At 40.6% G+C, this 19,791-nt stretch overlaps 1 protein-coding gene across 1 annotated transcript; it reads left to right on the top strand.

Moving 5' to 3' along the window:
- The first annotated feature begins 643 nt into the window (after positions 1-643).
- On the top strand, positions 644-19,286 carry VGLL1 (vestigial like family member 1). The gene is made up of 6 exons (XM_090265037.1): positions 644-969; positions 1,112-1,183; positions 5,624-5,839; positions 12,870-13,289; positions 15,073-15,129; positions 19,202-19,286. Exons 3-6 carry the CDS (start codon positions 5,641-5,643, stop codon positions 19,282-19,284), a joined length of 759 nt encoding a protein of 252 aa, XP_090121163.1. The 5' UTR covers positions 644-969; positions 1,112-1,183; positions 5,624-5,640; the 3' UTR covers positions 19,285-19,286.
- Positions 19,287-19,791: the final 505 nt, after the last annotated feature.

Below are 19,791 nucleotides of genomic sequence, written 5' to 3'. Positions count from 1 at the left end.
TATCAACATGTTTCCCCCTCCCCCTCAGGGTTCTGCTCTAATTTCTTCTTATCAGAAAATCCTTTCTTGTTCACCCTATATAAATTATCCTCACCTCAGCACTGTCTAAATTTTCCTGAGTAATTTATCATTGTAATAGTTATTTTCATCCTACATATATGTATAAGTATACACAAACATATAATGTGCCTGTATTTATTCTATGAAGGCAGAGATGTGGTCTGTTTTGTTCACTATATAGCAGAACTCCCAGAATATTGCCTCGTACACATTAGGTATTTAATAAATATTTGTTAAATTAATATTGTTGAAACAGAGAATGAGGAAAACAAAGAATGGCTTCAGATTTTTCAAAATGAGGATTGGGACCCCCTACTCCAAACTTCCAGCAGGTTCAGAGACATCTTGACTTCTTCTGGAGCCCATAGAAGCTAGGACAAGCCCAGAATCCTGGGAGTCTGGGCTCCTCTTCACTTGTCACAAGGAAAGAGGGAGAAAACAGTAATGAATTAAATTGACTCTCAATTCCTGAGACTCAAAGTGACATCAGTTTTATTCAAGCCCCACAACTGATGTTTCGGAGGTGGTTATTGACTCTGTGTGTGGTTTCCTGACAATTAGCTGCCTACTTTAAGAGACAATATAGCTAAGTGCTTTTTTAATGCAAAAATAAATAAATAAAAAAGAGCTACCTATTTTCCTCATTCCTGCAGGTGCCCAACCCGATTGACTTGTTGGAGTGCATTTTCTGCATTCTTAATAGATAGCTAGCAGGAAATGCCTTGTATAGCCCCACTGGAGGGGCAGAGAGCAGTGAGGGGAGGACACAAAATCCCCAGCCCCTGCTTCTGCAACCACTCAGCTGCTCTAAAGGGGGCCAGGCAGCCCTGGCCATCAAAACACGCCTTTGCCCAGCCAAAGTTCGACATCTGCATCTTGCTTTGTCTCGGCTGATGGTTGGGAATTAAGGTAAGACGAGCTGGGGACTTTTCTTCTTGGTGGAGAAGGGATGGAAATTCAACTAGAAAAATATCAGGGCACAGGAAGTGGTGAGTATCATATGCTTTGCTCAGCGAGATGCAATTTAGTCCCTTTGGGGCTTTTATTGCAGGTGATCCTTGTGATGACCTCTTTGACTTTCTACCCCAACCCCAGGTGTTGAGAACCATTTTGCAGAAGGGTGGTAAGTATGTCCGTGCATGCAGACTGTGGGAGAGTTGAGTCCAAACAGCTGATATTGGATTCCATGTTAAAATGTTTGTGAAGAAGATTGGGTAATGTTTGGAGGTCTACTTGGAGCACTTGATGTCTGTATATGTTGTGCACTGGGAGACATTGTAAGCTATGGTGTACTTTCGTAATTTTGCTGTTGTCACTACACAGCTGGCAAGGCTTGGCCTTGGGGTTTTGTCTGCAAGAGGCTTTTACTACAAGCCAGGCACTGCTACAGAAACATTTCCAGAAAGCCCCATCCTTTCTTCTGCCTCACTGATATCCCCTCCATTTTAGCTTTACAGCATCCGATTCTAAGCCAGAGTCATCCTGACCGATTCATTTATAAATAGAGACCCCCTCACAGAAGGCTCATTGGAGGATAAAACTGCTTACGTTTCTCCAGAGGTGTAGTGAGATGCAGTTCTGAAAAAAAAGATTAAGCCAAAATGCAGTTCTCAGAATTTTAACATCTCTCAAATACAGACCCTGGTCACTGAGGACGAAATGCAGCCCAGAGAACTATTCCTGACCTCGATTGATACAAGTAGCCCATGGCTTTCCTTTGAATACATGTTGGTGTGTTTGGGAAGTAACAGAGGGGCAGAGGTTGTACTTGCGATTTATTCAAGATCTTCAATTCTAGGGTCTGAGCCCTTCGAGGTGATGAGGCTGAAATGTTGCCCATGACTTTTTCTCTCTCTACCCTTTCCTGCCTATGGCCAGGTGGCCTGTGGACTCTACCCAATAAGACTATGAACGTGCTTCAGGGTCTTGAAGTCCCAAGGGTCTAGCCAGCAGTTTCCCTCTACTTTTCTCCTGGCTTCAGGGAGACTTAGCAAAGATAGATGGCAAGCTGTGTCAAGCCTGAGCCTAGAGCAGTGAACACAGGCAGTTCTGAGAATAGAGTCCTAGAAAGGTCTGAAGCAGCTCTTGAAGGAAGAGACTTCAAAGAGAAGTCCAAAGGGAGTGCACAAATGCTCTGCTGGCATTCTATAAAGGAAATCAAATGACTGTGTTAGGGTTCTTGGCTCAAGGTCCTCCAGAAATTAGAGGCCATGCTTTCACATAGATGGAGAGACTGAGGCCCACAGAGGGTAAGGAGCTATTAGTAGTCCCCTCAGTAAGACATAAGGAATGATGACAAAAGGACAGACATTGAAGCCAGAGAGACCGGGTTCAAATTCCAGCTCTGCCACCACCTAGCTGTGTGGCTGAGACAGTTTATTTCATATTCTCTAAGTCTCAGTTTGCTCATCTATAAAATGAGGATAATAATAACTACTTTGAGGGTTGTAAATATTGGAGAAAATATATGATATATTTCTGTCACAAAGTAGGTAGTCTGTAAACTGTAGCTTTAAAAATTACTGTCTCGCCTTGGCTGTTGTGGCTCATTAGATTGAGTGCAGGCCTGTGCACCAAAGGGTCACTTGTTTGACCCCCAGTCAGGGAGCATGCCTGGGTTGTGGGCCAGGTCCCCAGTTAGGGGCGCACAAGATGCAACCACACATTGATGTTTCTCTCCCATTCTTTCTTCCTCCCTTCCTCTCTCTCTAAAGATAAATAAATAAAATCTTTAAAAAAATTACTGCCTCCACATTCATCATTACTATAATTCATAACACCTTTGCTTTATTTTTGCTATTTTTCAAATATATTTTACATATAACATTGTGTGGCTTTACAGTGTACAACATGTTAATTTGATAAATTTAAATATTGTAATATGATGATCATTATAACCATAATTAACACCTCTCATGTTATGTAATTATCCTTTTTAGCAGTTGGAATAATTAAGTTCTAGTCAGCAGTTTTGACAATAATAAAACACTGTTGTCTATATTCACTGTACTGTACACTAGATCGCTAGGGCTTATTTACATTTTATTGTAGGTTTGTATCCTTAAACAACATCTGTCCTGTCCTCTCATAACCACCATCTTATTTTCTGCTCTTACAACTTTGGCTTTTTAAAATTCCACACGTAAGTGATAACATATAGTACTTGTCTTTCTATAACTTATTGCATAATGTGCTCAAGGATAACACCTTTGCTTTATTTCTAGAACTCTGAGTATCTGAATATATCATGAGCATTTTCATTGAGGAATAATTTACCTACAGCAAAATGCACAAATCTTGTGTCCAATTTGATGTCTTTTGACAAATGTATACATCCATGTATGACATTCACCCTCCTCAAGATGCAGGACATTCCCAACAGCCCTGAGAGTTCCCTCCTGCTTCTTCCTAATCTCCACCCCACAGCCAACTGCTTTTCTGACCTCTATCACTAGATATTGTTTATGCCTGTTCTATGTAAAAGTGGAATCATATATAATGTGTTTCTTTCTTTCTGTCTTTTTTCACTCAACATGTTTTTGTGATTGTTCCACACAGTTGTGTGGATTGGTAGTTTGTTCCTTTTTATTGTTGAATAACATTTCTTTGTATGAAAATGTCACAGCTAGTTTATTAATTTTCCTAGTGATGGACATTTGGGTTGTTTTCACTTTGGGGCTGTTATAAGTAAAGTCACTATGAACATTCATGAACAAGTCTTTGTGCGGACATGTTTGCATTTCTCTTGGCTATATGTACCTAGAAGTGGGATTACTGGGTCATGTGGTATGCCTATGTTTAACCTTATAAGAAAACTGCCAGTTTTTCAAAGTTATTGTTCACATTTTTTTGAAATAAGGATACAGTGGATTTATTTTTCAGGTAGTGCTCAATGAAAATCTTCTGTAGATAATATAGCCCAGGTATTACTGGGGCTAGAATGATTTTGAAATGAAAACTCTTTAGAAAGGGTCCCCTTCTGACTGTTGGTTTTCTTCTTAATGTCCCCATCATAATCTGTTGACACTTCTAGCAGACCCATACAAGAAAAGTCTGCAGAATTTATAATACTCCAATCTCTTCATTTTACGCAAAAGGAATCTGAAGCCCAGAGAGGTCATGTGGTTTCCCAAAAGCCAACCTCTGATCCTCTGCCTTCTCTAATTGATATGATTTTCTTGCATTGTGCTGTCTCTGCATGAAATGGCATTCAGCCACTCAGCCACTGTTTACCAAATACCTACTTACCTACATTGTACTAGGTACTAGGGGTAAAGAAATGAATAAGAAATGGCCCCATCCTGAAAAATCTCACAGACAGAGAGCTATTCAACTCTTCTCATTTTTATTATATTTACAAGAATGAATAGATTAAATGTGTCTTTAGCCTGAGTACATGGGTGGCCAAAGGCAAAGAAGCAATTAGATGGGCTACTTCTCCAGTTAAAGGAGTCACAGCATGTCTTGAGTTCCTGCTGTGCGCACTCAAGAAGCTCACAGGTAGAATACAATGATGGAGACCAAGGGTAAGGCAATTCAGGAAACAGTTACTGAACATTTACTCTATTGCAGGCTCTGTTCTAGGTGTGAAGGGTGTGATGGTGAGCAGAGCTGACAATCTGACAATGTTTCAGACACTTTTTACCAATGTTGCCACAATGTATTAGTATTAAAAAAAGTGTGTGTGTGTGTGTGTGTGTGTGTGTGTGTGTGTGCTGAGATTTGCATTTGATTCAGAATAGATCTCTCTTGAGGCCTTAGGACTGATATGTTTAGTAACTGCTAGTTTCTAAGATGGGGTGGGAGGTGGGTTCAAGCCACCATCATACATAGATTCTGGCATCAGAGGGGATAGAAGAAATTGATGTGTTTTATTCCCTTGCATGGAAATGGACAAAAGGTCAAAAGCAATGCTTACTATGACAATAAAAATTGTCAATATTCACTGGATTGCTTACTCAGCTCTACAGGGGAGCTTACCCTTTGTCCAGGGAGATCTCCATGTAGTTCTGGGAGGAGGAAGGCACCTCCCCAGAAGGCAAGTTACTCTGTGATTTGGCCTCATTGTTATTGTTTAAAGATTTTATTTGCTTATTTTTAGAGAGGGGAAGGGAAGGAGAAAGAGGGAGAGAAACATCTGACTGGTTGCCTCCTGCATGCCCCCAACCAGGAATCTGGTCCACCACCCAGGCCTATACCCTGACTGGGGAATTGAACCCATGACCCTTTGGTGGGAGGATGCACAACCCACAGAGCTCATTGTCAGGGCTCATTGTTATTTTTTTTTCTTTTGTTTCCTGATGCTCTTCTAGTCATATTGCCAAAAAATGCTTCTTATTTCTTAGAAAGGACCCCTTAAGTACTTCATAGAGCTCTGTCTTGTTGTTTCCTGAACACTGATCAGACCAGTCTCTTCCGTTGGTCCTCATATCAGTTACAATGTGGTTGTTGAGCCTGTACTCAGTAGGAGCTAACTGCTTGCCCTCAAGGATGCCCCTCATCCAAACTATAGCCAAGCCACTTGGAAAAATAGTGCCAGTAATATTTCACATTTGATCTGCAGCTATCACTGGTATCACAATGGAAGAAATGAGAAATGCTGCCCAGATGCAGAGGCCTATAAAGATTGAGTGGAGTCCCGAGTGTGTCATTTTCACCTATTTTCAAGGGGACATCAGCAGTGTAGTGGATGAGCACTTCTCCAGAGCTCTGAGAAACATCAAGAACCCACAGGAATTGAGCCCCCAGAGCCAGAGTGGAGATGTGACCCTGAAGAATGGTAAGCATGTTGGGAGGGAGGAGGCCGTACTTCCCTATCAAGGTCACTTCTGAAAGACAGTTCTCTGATTTCTCTTAATGCACACAGACATGTATATATTTGGTGAAGGCAAGTCACATAGTCTAGAGAGAAGCTGCCACCCATTTCTTAGAAGTTTGATGTGGAAATGTTCACTGTTTAATCAAATTAGTTTACCTATTTCATTTGTTTCCTCAATTGTGTAAAATGCTGGGTTCACTGCTCAATACATGAGAGTACTATAACTATTTGCCATTATCACCATAATCAGTATTATGATTATGATTTCTATTACTACTATTGCTGGCTTCACAGGGGTAGGAACACCAAAGAATTTGTGATATAAGAAAGCATGTCCCATGCAGGTACACCCAGCCTCCCCTCCGCTAATAATGAATGATTTGGTGGTCAGGGGTGGAACCAGAGGTAGGTAGGTGGAGCCTCATCACATCCTTCTTCCCACCTTTAACAGTATCATGGGTGTCCATTATATTCACTATGGGTGATTTTTTAAAATATGCATTCTTACATCTCAAAACAATTATTTCAAGAGCTATGTCAAAATGTGCTTATCAAAATATGTAGGTTTGCATCAACAAATCAACAAACAACAAGTGCTGGCGAGGATGTGGAGAAAAGAGAACCCTAGTGCACTGTTAGTGGGAATGCGGACTGGTGCAGCCACTGTGCAAAACAGTATGCAATTTCCTCAAAAACTAAAAACGGAACTGCCTTTTGATCTAGCAATTCTATTGCTAGGATTATACTTGAAGAATCCTGAAACACCAATTCAAAAGAACCTATGGCCCCGCTATGTTCATAGCAGCACTATTTACAATTGCCAAGTGCTGGAAACAACCTAAGTGCCCACCTATAGATGAGCGGATCAAAAACTGTGGTACATTTACACAATGGAATACTATGCAGCAGAAAGAAAGAACTCTTACCATTACTGACAACATGGGTTGAACCTGAGATTATTAAGCTTAGTGAAATAAGCCAGGCAGTGAAAGACAAATGCCATATGATATCACCTAATACAGGAAACTAATAAACAACAGAAACAAACGAGTAAAATACAACCAGAGGGAAGTAAACAAGGAGCAGAATGATAGTGATCAGGGGAGAAGTGGGCAAAGAAGGGAAAGGGTCTAGTCAAGGAACTAGTATGAATGACCCACAGATATGGACAATGGGTGGGAAGGAACTGAGGGAGAAGGGGCAGGCAGGGTGGGGAAAGAACAGTTGGGGAAAAAGTGGGACAACTATAATATAAAAAAAAATAAATAAATTTAAATATGTAGGTTTGGAGAAAGCCACAAAAATTAAGCTGGCAAGAGCTGCAGTATAACTTTAATGGACCCTAGAAACTGCCTTCATAGGCCTATTCCTCCACAAAGATATGAAAAAAGACATTTTGTGACTGTATTGGCATAAAAACAAATACAACCAAGATGCAGTCATATTATACTTCATTATCATTATTATATTCATTTTTCTTTCAATTTTAAAAGCAGTTATTTTCATGGGTTCCTAAGAGTATTTATGGGCTTAGGCACTGTGCCTGTTGTGCCTAATGGAGAAGTCACCCTGCCAGCTGGATGTGAATTGATAGGGCTCTTCATCACCATTTTGAAATGTGCAAGTAGACCAGGGTCTGATCGATTTTAAAAACTCTTTATCGCAGTTGCTGAGCACACATGTTGAATGCCTTGCTCCCATTGGAAGATGTATATGCCTCCAAGTGGGACACTGTGAAAAGTGGCCAACTAGAGAGGGCGTCTGCCTGTAGGGGAAGAGTTTACCTGTTTTCGAATGCCATCACTCTGGATTTACTCTGAGTTTAGACAAGAAGTTGATATATATCTGATGTATTCACCTTGGTAGAATTCTCTCCAAGAGATTCCTTTTTTAGTCAGGTGGTGCAATTTTCTTAGAGAATCTTGTGAGTTAAGTAAACACGTGGGAAGGGGTGTGGTATACAGCACATACTAAAGGAAATGCTGTAGAAGATCTTGATAAAATGGGAACAAGGAGGTAGGTGAGGAGGTGATATTCAAGAGTGTGCTGAGTACTTTACAGCAGAAGTGGGAATGATTGATTTTGAGTCATTTGGGGGAGTTGATATGTGGAAAGTGAGATTCAGAGGATCTGTCTGGCTCCTAAGAAGGGACAAAACTCCAAGCTCTTTAAGCACAAACAAGTCTGCTAACTTTGGTTCTTTGACTCTTTGATTTGGATCTAACTCATTGGCTCAGATTCATTAAAGTCACTGCCTTGTGAGTACCTTACATCCATATTCCCTCACTTTCTTTATCCTGCTTGCCTGGTAAAACCTAGCCTGAGATAAAACCAACTCTTGACTCAGTGACCCATTTCTGTGCTTAATTTTGCAGCAAGCCTCAAAAGTGGCATCCATGCACACTCTGTCCTCTTCCTCTCATCTCCTGCTTTCTAGAATTCATTCTACTCATGTTTCATCCTCATCACTACTTGAAACCACTTTTTATCAAAGTGAGCCAGTGACCTTCACTTTCCAACTTCAGTATTATTCTCTCTCCTTATCTTATTTGATCTATCAACAACATTGGCTATAGTTGCTTATTCCCTCCTCTTGGAAATACCTCCTTCACTTGGATTCTATAACATTAAATTCTTGGTTTTCCTCTTACCTCCCTAGTTACTACTCCTCAGTCTCCTTTACTGGATGTTCTTTTCTCTTCAACTTCTAAATGTTTGAGGGCTATAGGACTCAGGTCTCAGACAATTTCTCTATCTAAATCCATTCCCTGGGGCATCTCTTCCAGTCTCTTGGTCTTAAATACCATCTATATGTTGATCAATTCCAAATGCATATCGCCAGTCAAGGCTGGATTTCAGACCTGTCTATCCAGCTGCCTATTTTATACCTTCACTTCATGCATGTAACTGGAATCTCAAACAGAAAAAGTCCAAAACTGAACTCTTAATCTTCTTCTCAGTCTGCTCTGTCCATAGCCTCCCCATCTCAATAAATGGTAGTTGCATCCTTCTAACTAATTGGAGTGATGTTTAACTCCTTTATTTTATACTCCATGTTCAACCCTTTGAAAAATTCTGTAAGTTCTGTCTTCAAAATATCTCCAGTATCTGACCACTTGTTCCCATCTCCACTGCTACTGTCTTAGTTTGATAAGCAATCATCTGTCCCCCGGATTCTTGCAGTAGCCTCCTAATTGGTCTCTTTGCTTCTGCCCTTGTTCCCCTTCAATCTATTCACAAGATAGCAATCAGAATATACCATTAAAAGAGGTCGTATCATAGCACTCTTCTGTTTAAAACTCTCAAATAGCTTCTGATCTCACTTGGAATCAAATACAAGGTTGCATGTTCAATCCTTGATGTTTCTCTCTTCTCTCTCTCCCTTCCCCTCTCTCTCTAAAATCAATAAATAAAAATTTAAAGGAGGTTTTTTAAAGTCTTCACCTTAAAATAACTAGAAAGTGTTATTTTTCAATATTTTTCAATATTTTAGAAAACATGGGTAAGCAATCAGGACTCAAAACCACATACTAAGTTTTACAGCATAACATTATTTTGCATAAAATGGGTTGTAACTTTTTAATAATTGACAATAGTTGTATGTATCTCTACATGCCATTACATGTTCTACTACAACATCTTAATAGCTCAAGAATATCTTTCTGTTAGATATACCAAATATATTATAATTTTTAGACATTTAGATTATTGCCAATCTTTCACTGTACTATAAATGTCACTTTTAATCTTGAAGCTAAATTTTTACATGCATTATTGACAATATCCTTAAAATAAATTGCTATCAGTGCAATGACTGGGTCAAAGTGTACACACAAATTTTAAGGTTTTGACATATACTGAAAAATTGCTCCCCAGAAATGTTATGCCCATCTGCCACCCCTCCAACCTCATTAGTGTGGGAAAGTGCCCAACTCACTGTACTCTTAGAAATGTTGGGGAGGCATACTCAGTAAGAGCATGAGGTTTGGAATCAGACAGCTTTACCACTTGCTAACTCTGTGGCCTTAGGCAAATTACTTTAACCTCTTTGAGTCTGTATTTTTCTCATCTGGGTTGCTATGAGGACCACATGAGACCATGTACGCAGAGTGTTAAGCCAAGAGTCTGCTCCATAGTAAGTGCTCAATGAACAAAAGCTGTTCTAGATTTATAGTCATTCCTTCTCTTCTCTGATGTATTCTTACCTGGGAATAGACACATACTGAGCACAAGCTTCTGAAATCTCTCTTTTTCTCTTAATAGTTTGCTTCTTTATTTCTTTTTTAATTTTGATTTTTTATGTTTTACAGTTGTCCCAATTTTCCCCTTTAGTCACCTCTACCCGCCTTCCCCTCCACTTCCATTGTCAATCCCCACCCCATTTGTTCATGTCCAGGGGAACTTCATATATGTTCCTGGACTAATTCTTTTATGAAATATCTTTTAGAGGAAGTATCTACTTGATCCTCCACATCATCCCTGAAGTACTGCTGCTGCAGGCTTTTCTGCTCAGTCTTTTCTCCCTTCTTGGCCCTGGGTGGCTGATGGCAGGGGGGACCCTCAGGCCTCATACATTACCATTTTGCTTTCTCCTGGGGTAATTACATAGAGTGCTGCAGATTAGGAAAGAATCCTATGAATGTGAGCTCAAACTGGGTTTATATACCAAAATAATGATTAATAATAATAACAGCAACAGCTATCACTTATTGAGTGCCTATTATGTACCAGATACTGTGCCAAGTCCTTTACATGGGTTGTCTCATTTAATTTAATTTCACAACAGTCCTGCGAAACCCAGAAGTGGTACGGGGTGTGCTCAGTGTCACACAGCTAGGAAGAAACAGAGCTGCGATTAGTCTCCAAGTGTTTGACATCGAAGTCTGTGCTCTTAACCACTTTGCATGCTGCTCTCCTCAGTGTAGATTTAGTGAGGAAGTGTTGTGTGTGTGCATGTGTTTAAAAGTAGTTACATGTTTACACGTGCATGTGTATGTGTATGCACAAACATGTATGCACAGGTGAGTGCATGCATGCATATGTGCATTCATTAGAATAATATTTAGTCAGGGCCTCCTATGTGCCAGGCACTGTGAAAATTTCTGAAGATATGTTGGTGAGCAAAATAAAAATTACTTTAGTCCTCTCAAAGTTTACTGGCTAATAGAAAAGGCTAATAGTGAATGAATGAATAAGTGAATGAAAAAATAAAGAAATTACAGATTAGGATTATTGCTGTGAAGGAAATAAACATAACATAGTCACAGACAGCAGCAGGATAATAAACTTCAGATTGGAGGTTCAGAAAGATTCTTTCTGAGGGGGTAACATTTAAGTTTTGTCCAGAAACTAATCTGGAATAGGGGAGTGGGGCTACCATGTATGAAAAGAATCCTCTTGGATGAAAACAAACTCTTCAGTGCCTCAAGATGCTTTCTAGAGGGTTCTGGAGGCTCTCAGAAGTGTATATAGGTAGGCATGGGTAGGTCTCTGGGTTTGCTTAGGAGGCAGGGGAATAGCTTGCCCTTTCACCCTAAAGGGGGAGAGTGGGAAATGGAGACTAGCACTCTCTGAACAGGACCTGATCTTAAGACCAGAGGACTCAGGAATTCTAGAATTATGGATGGGACTAAGAGGCAAGGTTTTGATACTCGGAGTTGGAGTATATAGAATGGAATCTTGTATTCCTACTGAAAGAAAATTTCAGCCTGTCCCAAGTATCCCAGAACCAAACTGTTCCTTACCTGTTCTCCATTCATTAATGTAGTTTGAGGTTTGAGTCTTTCCTGGAGCTCCCTCTCTCATCTCCAGAGGTAACTAAGAGGGGAAACTCAGATAATAAAGTATCATCAGGGCCTCTTCTAGTGGCAGCAACAAGCTTGAACTAGTCCAGGCTGTGGTTTAGCATACTTTCACTAGTTCACAGGGTGTATGGGTGTGGTTGCTGGAGCAGTTGGCCCAAGAATCCTGACAAAGAGTGGCCCACCACAATTCAGGGTCTCCACTCTATGGGACACTAACACTCAAGCCTGGTATGGAAAGGTGCCTTTTGCCAGGCCACCCAAAGAACACTATTGGGTTGCTGTGAATTTGGGATTGGGATACTCTGTGCCTCCCCCCAGGCTCCCATCTTAACTGTTCTGGTGAACTCAGTGACCAAATTGGACCTTGGTCAGTGGCACACAACCCACTCCCCTTAACATTTCTTGAAGGGAAGCTGTTCAAAGAAATGCTCAGAACACACTGAGACCCTACATTCAGTACCTAGGTATTTGTATGAGATCAGTAAGGCCTGTTCAGATGGAAACTGCACAGTTGTCAGAGGCTACACATTGCTAATTTGTGCTGAGGATATGCAGTACCCTCACTGAATATGAAGCACAGACAATAGTCAGCTTAATCACTCTATTAGTGCTATAAAGTGCCCTGAATTGCTACTGGTCTTCAGATACCAGTTTTCAAAAGTAACATTCATCCCCAGGAACAAATCTCAATATATGTTTCCTTGCCCTTGATTTCATTAAAAGAGGCCAATCATCACCCATTGCTCATTGTAAATGATGTGAAATGTAGGGCAGGATGTCTGTGCCACATAAGTTAGGGCTTTTATTGTTCTCTGGATATTATGAGTGATTTTTAAAAATCTTTTCTACATTTTTCTTTTCTTTGTTTTTTAAGGTTTTATTTATTTTACTTTTAGAGAGAGGTGAAAGGAAGGAGAAAGAGGGAGAGAAATATCAATGTGCGGTTGCCTCTTGTGTACCCCCAACCAGGGACCTGGCACACAGCCCAGGCATGTGCCCTGACTGGGAATGAACCCACAATCCTTTTGTTCCCAGGCAGGTGCTCAATTCACTGAGCCACATAAGTCAGGGCTACATTTTTCAAATTAAAAAATATATTATGCATTAACTAGAAAAAAATTAAGTTACTTCCATTTTGAGAATAACAAATAAATGCCTAATACATGTTCTAAATCTTTACTTCCTAGATACTGATATGCCTCCAAATCAGTGGCGTTTCTCTTCTCTGTGGACAAAACCACAGCCAGAAGTATCTTCTGCAAATGATGCCACCAACTGCAGCATGAATGAGGTTAGGCCTATGGCTGTGAGTCAGTACCCACTGCCCTTGACTGGGAATCCCTCTGTTCTGCCTAGGGAGTTGTGGCATTTCTCTTCCTCAGCCAGTGCCAACTCCTCAGAGCCTGAATTCTCTAGTGCCTTCTTCTCTGGTCATCTAGTTCCAGAGGCCCAGCCTGATGGGAAATATGAGTCCATCCTAAATTTACTCTATCAAGAGAAAAGTGTAGCCCATCCTCAGCAATCTGCCATGTGGGAGAATTGCAACTCTGCCCAGGCAGCCAGAAGCACAGGATTTTCCTTCAACCTGCCTTCCAACTCAGCGCAATGTAAGTAAATGCCTCCAGATACTTGGAGGTTTGCCTCTGATTGGTTGGGGTTGAGAGTGAGTTGGCATGAAGTGGGGTGTCAGGACTAATTGCTGCCAATCCAGACATTAGGCTTCTGAGGGATAGAATGTTCTGCTTAAATGTTCGATGTATCTTCACTAGGCTTCACTGACATTCACAGTTTAATGAATCAAGGGTTACATAGAGAGCCAGCCAGATGAACTTGGCTAAGAATATTCACTCAGACTGTTGACCAGGACTTATCCTAGAAAAATTATGGGTTGCTGCCTAAAATTGCTGGGTCTGCATTCACGTCACTGTGAGACACCAAATAATCCATTTGTAAAACAGAACTCTGTGGCATATTTACAAGCTCAAACTGTATATTCCAAACCGGTTGGCAACTTGCAATGATGATAGGCTACTGGGCAAAAGCAAGGGGAATCTACACTAGCCATCTGCTCCATGCATTAAAATTCAGAGCAACTATAGAGGCAGCTCCATTGCTACTTGGAGACTGTCACAGTACCTGGCTGTATATGGCTTGCGCCTGTGCACTAGGCTCCTCCTGCTCAGTTTCCCTTGGGTTCCTGCTCCCTTATCATTACCTCCCCCATTGAATTAAAACACTTCTTCATTTAATCACTCACTCAACCAATATTAAATTAGTGCCTACCAAATGCAAAATACCCATTAAAACACACACACACAGGATTCCCTTCTTTGTAAAAGGATAGGGGAAGGTTTGGCCTGAGGTATATACTCCAACTAAAAGAGTAACCCACTCTACTACAAGATTTGCCTTTTACATGAAATACGGGTAATTATATATATTTTATAGTGTCATGGGGCCAAATCTGAATCCTCTGGCATTCTGTATTCTGAGTGAATTTTCTTTTATAGCTCCTTAGTCAAGACATATGTGGGATTCTAGTATCCCATGCCTGATAGAAATTGCTAGAAGCTATCTTTACTCTGAACTAAGTATATAGTACACAAAGGGGGCCTATTCAGCATAGCCTCCATAAGTCAAGCACTGTGTTCCATATTACTGTTGAAAAAAATTTCCCATTAAAATACCAGTGCATCATTTCCAGAATTTGATTAGGAATGTACTTAAAAAGGGTAAATTATTAAAATGTCATGCTTGGGAAACCTACGAAAATTCCCATCCTGTACTCTTTGTCAAAAATCTGTTCCTACTGGATTTAGAGGGAAAATTCAGCCAACTGTGTGTGTATATATGCCTGTGCATACACACAGAGGAGCTCTGTTTCAACAGTTGGTTAGAACACAGATGGCCCACATTATTGCTTCCCAAACATAACTCTATACAGTTTAAATTCAATTCAGCAAATACCTAGCGAGCATCTACTATATGCTAGGCACATCGTGGCAAAAGTATGATGCAGGCATTATTCTAGTTCCCTAACCTCTAGACACATTCTCAATTATGTATCACTAAAATCTTGACTGCTGCAAACTCTTCACACTTTTCTACTAATGTTGAAATTAGTCACATTATTTGGTGACTGATGTTTCCTGATCTATTGAGGAAGTTAGCAACCCTTAATCAGAAACACTGCCTAGAAGATGGGAACAAGGCTCAGGGCTCAGGGGACCCTTAAAAACAGAAGCTTCTGTGTTTTTGTAGCATCTAAAAGAAAATATGCCAGGTACCCATAAGCTGAGGGGCAGGTAATTTGGGGGACCTGGAGTAAAACTGGGCACTTTCTAACCCAGCCCTACAGATTTCATTTTCAATTATGTTTTTCTTTTCTAGATAAGAAATATTTTCCCCCAGCTCATGGGCCTGCCTGTGCCAGCCCTGCACGTGGAAGTAAGTATATGGTTCTGCTTTTAATAGTGTGTCTCTATTCTGATAAACAAACAAACATACAAAAAAAAAAAAAACTTGAGGATAAGCGCATAATGTAAATAGCAGGATCTCTAATAACTGAAAACACCCTCATTTCTATTAGTTAGTATTTTCATAGAATTTGTTTCACCTGAGTTTTAAATAGCCCATGCACTTGGCATCTTATAAAATTCTTGCCATTTAAAAATTTTGACATAGAATCAACTTTTGAGTTTTAAAAAAAATCTGAACTTAATTTAACTGAGGTGATTCAGAAAAATGAACACGTTTCAAAGAGATGAAAAGACTTGCCTTAAGATCACAACAAGCAGCAGTTATTATCTCTGCTCACACAGTGTCATAATATAATCAAAATCATAAATTACAGTAACCATAAATCATCAAAAATAATTCCAATTTAAATCAAGTATACAGTAGTGAAAATTAGCAACTGGTAAGATTGTTTTACTGTATATGGGTTCACTGCATATCTGGTCAGCACACTCCTAGAGAAAGGGGCTTGGAAAGCATGCAAAGGAGAAATATTACCTTGGGAAAGGGGCAGGAAATGAGCTTTATATGTGGAAAGTAATTGAGGGGAGGTGGCCCTCCTTCCACTGTGGCTCTGGGCAGAAGGAGAAAGCAGAGCAAGGTAACTGGAGACGGGGTAACTTCTTAGGGCCCTAAATAAAAGAATCAGGAAACTCAGCAAAGTCCAGGCATGCTCTTAAGCCAGTCTGCCAGTCTTACCTGATGGTAAGAATCACAGAGGGAGCTTTTGAAATGCATAGACTCTGTGCCCTCATGGGATTCAGTTGCCTCTGTATGTTTGATTCTTTACATATTTTATATTAACCTAATTTCAAAGTGATCCAGAAGAACCTTTCAGTAGGAATTTTGGTAGTTTTGAAAGATTTTCTATGTGAGGCCCCAGATAAATATTTGTCAAAAGAAGGAAGGCAGAGTCTCCTTCTGTTCTTCCAATATGGCCTAGTCCCCTCATGTGGGATGTCAGTTACCTATAATGTAGTGATGATGTGGAGCAAGAGAACAATCAGCCAGAAGGGTAATCAGAGAGATTTTCTTGAGATGATTCCCAGAAACTTTAGAGCCAAAACTTCTAGTAAATTTGATTATTTTCATTTTTAGAAATAGATACTGAATGTATATTGCTTCAATGCCTACAGATAATAATTACATTATATTGCTATTTGCTAGAATATATATAGTCATCTGTCTTGGTCCCTCCCCTCATAGAGTTAATAGTCTAGTGAGGAAGACAAAACCCCCTCCCCCAAGAAAAAGGGAAAAATCAAAACTTTTACAAGTTATGATTAAGTGCTGTGAAGGAAATATACAAGATGTTGCAGTAGGGAAAGATGGGGTCTAACTTTGGATAAGGTTGTCAAAGGAGGTTTCTCAGAGGAAGCGACATATAAGCAAGGACCCAAAATAAGTGAGAGAGCCAGTTTTAGGAAGAGTTAGGGTAGAGAAAGAGGGAGGCATAGAAAGCTGCCCCCTGCAAAGGCCCAGAAGTGGGTGAGGAGTGGGAGAAAGGTCAATGTGGCCAGAGAGTAGTGCGAAAGGGAGAGTGGCACAAGACCAAGGTGGAGACATAGACAACGGCCAGGTGACAGAGGGTATTTGGGTGATGTTGAGAGTTTGAATTTTATATTCTAAGTGACTTGGTGAGCCCTGGAAGCTCTTATTAAGTTCAATGTGGATTTAATAAGATCATATAAACTGCTGTAGGTAGACTGGAGAAAGGCAAGAATGAAAACAGATCAGTTCAGAGGAAAAAAGAATGAAAATATAATAGCCTGAACTAGGTAGCACCAGTGGAGATAGAAGTATATGTATTTGAGATCTATTTGGGAAGTTTAGCTCTTAGGATTTGCCTAATACTCTGGATGGGAGCGGTGAGCTAAAAGGAAGAATCCAGGTTATCTCTTTGGTTTGTTTCCTGCTTGAGCAACTGGGTAGATAGTGGTACAAAATGTATCAAATAGTATCAAAATGAGGAAGACTGTGGGAGACATAACTCTGTTGTTGCCATATTAATTCTGAGGTGCTTATAAGATATCCAAGTGGATATTATCTTTTAAACAGTTGCAAGAGTGTAGTTCAGAAGGGAAGTGTGGGTAAACTATTGAGATTGATCAGTATATAAATAACATTTAAAACCATTGAATGACCACCTAAGCAGAGTGTGAGTCTTGGAATGTGCCAATATTTAGAAGTTGGAAACATGAGGAACAAAAAAAGGATATGAGAAGGAGCAGTCAGTATGGTAGAAGGAAAACCAGGAGAGTGGTGTTACAGAAACTAAAAGAGAATAATGCTTCAAAACAGGGAGTGACTGTGTCAAAGACTTCTAAGAGATCAAATAAGAGAAGGACAAAAAACTGTCTATTGGATGTGGTGTCAGAGATTTTGATAACCTTGTTAAGGGCAAATTTTTTGTTATATGATATGGACAGAAACAAGATTGGAGTGTTTTGAAGAATAAATGGGGGGTGAGAAAGGGGAGACAGTGAGTGCCAGCAGCTTCTTGGAGTAGTATTGAGGTGGTACATAGAAATGAGGTAGTAGCTAGAGACTGGTAGAGTAGGGAAGGCTTTAAAAAATTTTTGGCTGAATATAAAAGACAATTTTATTCGATTACAGTTGACATTCAATATTATATTAGTTTCAGGTATACAGACAGCATAGTGGTTAGACATTTATATAACTTATGAACTGATCCCCTTGATAGTTATTACAATATTATTGACTATATTCCCTATACTGTACTTTACCTACTTATTACTATTTTGTAACTACCAGTTTGTACCTCTTAATCCCTTCCCCCTTTTCACCCAGTCCCTTCTCATCTGGCAATCATTGGTTTGTTCTCTGTATCTATAAGTCTTTTCCTGTTTTGTTTATTTTGTTTTTCTGATTCCATATATAAGTTAAATCATATGGTAGTGAATGATATTAGTTGCTTTTTAAAATGCAAATTGGTCAAGCCTTTATATTTTTGCTGAAAAGTACCTATAAATGATGCTAACATAACCCAATTAAACAACTTTTTTTTGGAGGAATGGCTTTTTTAAAGGCAAATATTAGAGCAGACTTGTATAGTAATGAGAAAGCTCCAACAAAAATGAAGAATTTGGCCCTGACTGATGTGACTCAGTGGGCTGGGCATGATTCAGAAAAGCAAAAGATTGCCGACTTGATTCCTGTCCAAGGCACATGCCTGGGTTGCAGTCCAGGTCCCCTGATGGGGGCATATTGAGGTAGCCAATCAATGTTTCTCTCTTACATCAATGGTTCTCTCCCTCTCTTTCTCCTTCCCTTTCCCCTTCTCTAAAATTAAATAAATAAATGAAATTTAAAATTCCATTTACTATAGCAACAAGAAAAATAAAATAATTAGGAATAAACTTAACCAAGGAAATGAAAGACCTATACTCAGAAAACTACAGAACACTAAAGAAAGAAATTAAGGAAGATACAAATAAATAGAAGCATATACCATGTTCATGGATAGGAAGAATTAACATCATTAAAATGTACATACTACCCAAAGCAATTTATAGATTCAGTGTAATTCCTACTAAAATACCAATGGCATATTTCACAGACCTAGAACAAATACTTCAAAAATTTATATGGAATAAATAAAAGACCCTAAATAGCTGCAGCAATCTTGAGGAAAAAGAACACAATAGGAGGAATGACCATACCTGATATCAAACTATACTACAAAGCCACTATAATTTTAAAAAGTCTGGCGGAGGAAGATGGCAGAGGAGTGAGGGGAGGCTGTGCTTTTAGGCTTCTGAGACCCATCTGCAGTTTGGGCTAATTGCAGACAGAACATCTCAGTGAGCAGCTGGACACTGGCAGGAGTCGAGCCATGGCACTGCTGGATTAGAGAAAATCCATCTGGGAACAACCTGTTTAGTGAGGATAGCGGAGGAGAAGGGGACGATACGGGATTCCTGACAGGGGCGGCTGCCCGAGCTGCGGCTGAAAGTACACAAAGGCTTTTTGGCGACCACAGGCTACCCCAGAGAGGAGTCGGGAGGAGAGCGGATCCCTGCCCACTGGCAGAGATGGGACTCGACCAAGTGGCATTGGCACTGAAGGACAGGAGACAGCATGGTGCTGGGCAAGTGAGAACATAATTCTCCTTTATATTTTTCTCTAGTAGACGGTGGAGAGGGGAGGAAAGTTTGGGGGTGGTAGGCCGTTCTTGAGGAGCGCAGGCGCAGTGGCGCGCTCATCCACTCCCCAACCCTACCCTTGGGTCACGGGGGCGTGCATAGGGAGGTGCTCTCATTCACTGGCCAAGGTGCGTGGGGCCATGAGTCTGGGTGCCCCTCAGACACTCCCCAACAGACATAAGATTAGTGCCCCAATGGACACAGGGAGGGCCCACTGAACACGCAGAGGACCGTGCACAGACACCCCTAGCCAGCTCCAGTGGGCGCCGGGCCCCAGGCCGGAAAGCAGACCACTAGCTCAGGCTCTGCTTGTGCCCACCCAGATGGGTGAGGGAAGACGGGCAGCTGTGGCATAGGAACAGCGGGCGGCAGCGACTCACAGACGCTCACTTCCACTGTGCACAAGTGTCCGGGGCCCTGCCCTAAG

This window comes from Furipterus horrens, unplaced genomic scaffold (genome assembly GCF_987537825.1).
Source record: "Furipterus horrens unplaced genomic scaffold, mFurHor1.1.pri manual_scaffold_17, whole genome shotgun sequence".
Lineage (NCBI taxonomy): Eukaryota > Metazoa > Chordata > Mammalia > Chiroptera > Furipteridae > Furipterus > Furipterus horrens.
Note: the sequence above shows the minus strand (reverse complement) of the source record. Positions and strands in the feature narration are given on the sequence as shown.

Excerpts from the sequence above, each read along its gene's own strand:
- VGLL1 (XM_090265037.1), top strand. The coding sequence starts at position 5,641 with ATGGAAGAAATGAGAAATGCTGCCCAGATGCAGAGGCCTATAAAGATT. Across the intron at positions 5,840-12,869 it reads AGATGTGACCCTGAAGAATG|ATACTGATATGCCTCCAAAT; the intron begins GTAAGCATGTTG and ends TTTACTTCCTAG. Across the intron at positions 15,130-19,201 it reads TGCCAGCCCTGCACGTGGAA|GCTACCCCAGAGAGGAGTCG; the intron begins GTAAGTATATGG and ends TGGCGACCACAG.